Consider the following 4892-nt stretch of genomic DNA (forward strand, 5'->3'; position numbering starts at 1 on the left):
ACACACACACACACACACACACACACACACACACACACGGTTCCAACTTTTAGTTGAGCTCTACTTTCTGAATGAAACGTCTCAAAACTAAAAAAAAAAAAGAATTAACTGACAGTCAGAAAATCTATAGGCCTGAAAATGATTAAATAAGTTTCTTTTTTCAAACCCCAATCATCAAACAGATCAATAAAAAATGTCAATAGAGGACACATCTAGCTGTTTCCTCAAGGTGACAAGTGTTGACACTCAAGAAAAAGAGGCACACAAAAACTATGGAACAGCACTCTGTTTTCATTTCTTCTTTTTTTTTTCTCCTGAATACATACAAAAAAATACCAATTCTCTCTCCATCTGGTACAGCTGAAAAATAACGGCCATTTTAAATGTGAACAGTTGTTTTTTGAAATTTTAAGAAAACAGACATGCATGTAAATTATTTTTTTTCCTTCTCAATGGGACATTAAATAAGAACAAATACAATCAGAGCAATTTTCAAATGAACATCGAAATGAAGATCCCTACTTTCATTAGTATCCTAACGTGTGTGTCTGTGTGCATGTGTGTGTGTGTGTTCGTTTTACCTATAGAGTTCAGTTTCAACATAATGCACTTTTTGAGTTGCTCAAATATGTTCCATAATATGCAGCTGTTACCTGCTTTTAAGCTGACATATAAATAAATACGGTTCAAGTCCACGGATCCCGTCCATAAGTTTAGCGCAGTTATTATAAAAGACTTTATATTTGCATTCTTAGTTCTATAAACCTCTTTTTCCGCCCCCTCACTGGTATCCCAGCGCTGAGGCTGTGGTGAGTCTCTGGCCGTACAGTGCGTAAGGGGAGTAGTAGGGCCCGGTGGCTGCGGGGACGGGGACGGGGGCGCCAGGGGTGGGCAGGGGGCTTTTGGAGTAAGGGTGGTAGCGGCTGCTGAGTCCTAACGCGTGATGCGGGCTCCTTAGAGCCAAGGTCCCGGGGCTCCCTGGGGCTCCTGACGGTGGCATGTGCATGTGGCAGGCCATGGCCGCTGCCGCGGCGCTGGCCAGCGACGAGGACCCGGGGTAGCCGGACATGAGCTTCTCGGCCCCGGTGAAAGCGGTGTGTGTCCTCAGGTGGTTCAGGAGCTCCTCCGAGGAGGAGAAGCGCTTGTCGCACGGTCCGTTCGCCGACACCCAGTTACAAACGTGGGGCAGAGGGTCGTTGGGGAGCATGAAGCCGTACGGGTACAGGGGGTGTCCGCTGAACGACGGCGCGGAGGAGTGCACGCCGTGGATCGAGTGGGTCGGGTACATGAGGGGGTAGCTGGACTTGAGGGCGCTGGCGGCGGCGGCTGCAGCCGCGGAGTCGTGCGTGCACGAGGCGCCGGCTGCGCCCGCTAAGTGGCTGGCACAGTGGTAGCTGAGGCAGTACGGGTCTCTGCACAGGCTGGCTGACATGATGGAGGGAGGAGAAGCCCCCGCCAAGGGGCTCGAGCCGGCCTTGCTGCAGCCCAGAGAGCTAGCCAGCTGTGCGTTTACCAAGCTCCCTCCGTGGGGCAGGAAGTGCTGGGGGTAACCCGCGTAGGCCCCAGCCAAGCTGCCCGGGTAGGTCATGCCAGCGGGGGGCAAAGGGAACACAGTCTGTCCGGGTTTATAGGGGGAAACCGGCGCCACGAGTCCAGAACCCAGAACGGACGCGGAGGAGACAGAAGTCACAGATGAGGACTCCGAGGAAGAGGAGGAGGAGGAGGAGGAGGTCTTGGTGCCAGGCGTCGCCTCCTGGTGCTGGTTGACCTCCACGTTAATCCCACCGCAACTCACGCTTATCCTGCTGTGGCTCGTGGTGCCAGAGCCGTCCGCGGTGCCGTTTTTGTTGCAATCGGACTCTTTCTTGTCGTCCCTCTCCCCGCACTTCCCCTCCGTGGGCATGGGGGAGGCGGAGGTGCTGGAGTTGGGGCTGCCCGTCCGCGGCGTGAACGGCTGGCAGGTGGCGCTCGGCACTCGGAAACCCGACTTTTCTCCGCCCGAAGACGAGTCCTTCTTGTCCGCGGGTTTGGAGTAGGGCTTGAAGCTGGACTTGTCGTCCACGCCGATGTCGCTGAGCTTTAAAGGGCCCGATTTAGATTCCTTCTCGCTAGATCCGTTCGAAGTCACGGAAGATAGTTTGGAGGAGGGCGGCGGGTCCGGTTTGCCGATCTGGGAGCAGGTCTGCGCCAGCAGAGCAAGCGGACTTTTCTTGGCATCAAGCTATAAAAAACAAAGATGAAATGTTTCAGTAAACATCAAGAAATAAATAGAGACGGTTTTCTTCCTTAACAATCACAAAGGAGGCGGGAGGCGGCTGTTTCTGGGGATGTTTTTTTTTGGCTTTTACGCACATAATTTTACTGCTTTTACGCACGGCTTTTCTGGCTGTATAACTGTCTTTTAACAAAACACAAACATTTATGCTAGTTTTATTTGTATTTTAGATACCTAAACCACAGTTGAGATTAAAAAAAATTAAAAATGAACAAAAATAATGCGTTCAAATAAAACAACAAACAGACGCTCCCCCTTACCTCTATGGGACTGACCGGGGTGGAAGGCAAAGGCTGCAGGTACTCCGGGTGCAAAATGTGTCCCGATCGTGCGGTGAGCATTTTCAAAACCTTGATGGGAAGTCGGTTCGCTTGCCGTAGTGGATCAGACGGAGGGACGGGGTGAAGAAAAGGCTTGTTGATGCTCACCGAGCTGCTATTCCGAGAGCTGCCGCTTTCCCACGCGAGACAAATATCACTATTTTTCAGGGCAGATGCCGAGGGCGACGTGATCATGTCCCAATTGTCAGGAAATGAAGGGACGATGCTCTTATCAGATTCATTAAGAAAACCAAAAAGATTTAAAAAAAAAAAAAAAAGAAAAAATCACCGAGTCTCTCAGTCGAGAAGGAGGAAGGAAAGTGTTTTTTTTTTTTTTTTGCCTCAATAATAATATTGTTATTGTGTAATCCTGGTAGGAGAAGGCGCGGCTGCAGGAAGTGGAGACCGTGGGAGCCTTATCGCAGATCCGTGGCTGCGTCTCGCACCGTTCGCGCTGCGCCGTCTGTGTGCAGGTCCTCGCTCTGTCCTCCCGAAGCACGAACTGGTTGGAGTTTTCACTTCAAAAGCAGCTGAATTAGTCCGAGATTAAAGCCGTTGCCGCCTTCCAATCAAATGGGACCCTGAGGTGATTGGAGGGTCAAGGGGATGTGACGTTCTCCTCTTTGTAAGCGCCTCTATTTTGACAGCTCCGGGGGGGAGGAGATAGGAAATTAATACTTGGGTTGGTGTGAACGCTCGCACCCGTTATGCTCTGGGATCTTAAAGAAGCCAAACAAGAGAATTTCTCCTGTTTTAAAACTAGAAAAGTCAAACGAATGACTGTGAAATCACTACAACACATATTCATCTAGTCTTGCGTTCATTTGCTCATATTTTTCAAAGTTTAAATATATTACTAAATATGAAATGGAGCATTAAAAAGTTTAACAAGAACTTTATGAAATGGCACAGTTTGAAAGCATTTACTCCATTTTTTCTCTCTCAAAAATGTTCATATGCAATATAGAATTGCGGGTACACACTCAATGTAAACAAAGCACTCTACTGGTGGAAGTTTGAGTCATGTTGTTGACCTACATGAGAAGAAGACTTTTATGTGGAAATACCAGAATGAATCTGCAACTAAACTCAACAGAAAATAAAAAAGAATGTGAAAAACACGAATAAATATTGGAGATTTATAAACACGAGAGCTTCACATTCATACACAAGAGGCTTTTGCGAATCTTCATCTCGACTTTACCATTTTAACCAAACCTATCTTTTTGTTTGTGTACTTAACTCGATAAACGTGAGGCTAAATAACACTTCAACACTGGTATCTTAATGGTTTTTCCATGGACGTCTCCATTGTTGTCACTTTGGCTGCTTTTTTTAGGTAAACAAACTATCGGGGCACATGAGACATTAACCATTTAAAAAATAAAATAAAATTGAATTTGGAGCCGAGTGTATTTAAAATTAATTGTAGTAACTTTTAAGTAAATCCACGTGACAATTGCCCGTCATTTTCCTCATAAAAGTCAGCTGTTGTGTCAGTTTCCACGAGCATTTCCAGCGGTGATGCGCATTCTCCACTGGCAACCATAAAACCAACCAGTTCAGCTCGAATTCCCTAAACAGACAAGCGTTGACAGGAACAGACCAATGCAGTGATGGAGGGATGCGAGTGTCACATGTTTTCTGTATAATACACACCGCCCTTCTATTTCCATCTCCACCCCTCCGTCAAGTGTCAATTCTGCTGCGCCGCAATCAATCAGGTGTTTGTCAGACGCTGTCAATCCGCCGCTTGATTTATGTCAGCCATTGTGGCTGATTACATGCAAGTGTTGCATGAAGAAGAAGAAGAAGAAGGGGGGGGGGGAACAAAACGGGGACCAAGACACTGTGTGCGAGGCGGTTTCAGGAGCTTCACATCGATTAGACGCGTCCTGCCTCTGAGTTCAAGAGGCAAAATAGATTAAAGCTCACGCGCACTCTTATTATTAAACAGCCTGGAAGTTTTTCTTTTTTTTTTTTTTTTTTTTTTTTTTTTTTGAGTTGTCCATAAATCACCTCCAAGGGGCTGGTGAGGAAACTTTAACAACTTGCAGGCTTCACATGTGCAAAGAGCTGCTTTAAGGTGCTAAAAAGTGCGCCTGCTATAACCGGCCGATCATGGTGTTAACAAGAAGCCTGGAGGAAAGACATTAAAAAATATAAAAAAAAGAAGAAGCACACTGGTTACATGAGAAAGTTGCTCAAAATGAAGGCTAAGCGGAGATAAATGGGTGAATTATTATTTATGTCAAAAAAATTGTTTATTAGGTAAACATCTATTTGTGGAGGGGTGG

The 4892-nt window shown here is 46.8% G+C and overlaps 1 protein-coding gene across 2 annotated transcripts; it reads right to left on the minus strand.

The window, feature by feature from the left end:
• Window positions 1-271: 271 nt before the first annotated feature.
• On the minus strand, window positions 272-3247 carry LOC106511349 (zinc finger protein 503). Of its 2 annotated transcripts, none has more exons than XM_014000105.1 (2): window positions 2551-3247; window positions 272-2221 (listed from the first exon to the last, which is right to left on the minus strand). In XM_014000105.1, the coding sequence occupies exons 1-2, from the start codon at window positions 2788-2790 to the stop codon at window positions 782-784; spliced, it is 1680 nt and encodes a 559-aa protein (XP_013855559.1). In that variant the 5' UTR covers window positions 2791-3247; the 3' UTR covers window positions 272-781. The 2 variants fall into 2 exon arrangements, with proteins under 2 accessions (XP_013855559.1, XP_013855558.1); XM_014000104.1 differs by having other exon boundaries at window positions 2536-3244.
• Between the last annotated feature and the right edge of the window lie 1645 nt (window positions 3248-4892).

This window comes from Austrofundulus limnaeus, unplaced genomic scaffold (assembly GCF_001266775.1).
Source record: "Austrofundulus limnaeus strain Quisiro unplaced genomic scaffold, Austrofundulus_limnaeus-1.0 Scaffold2708, whole genome shotgun sequence".
NCBI lineage: Eukaryota > Metazoa > Chordata > Actinopteri > Cyprinodontiformes > Rivulidae > Austrofundulus > Austrofundulus limnaeus.

Excerpts from the sequence above, each read along its gene's own strand:
- LOC106511349 (XM_014000104.1), bottom strand. The coding sequence starts at position 2,790 with ATGATCACGTCGCCCTCGGCATCTGCCCTGAAAAATAGTGATATTTGT. Across the intron at positions 2,222-2,535 it reads CCCCGGTCAGTCCCATAGAG|CTTGATGCCAAGAAAAGTCC; the intron begins GTAAGGGGGAGC and ends TGTTTTTTATAG.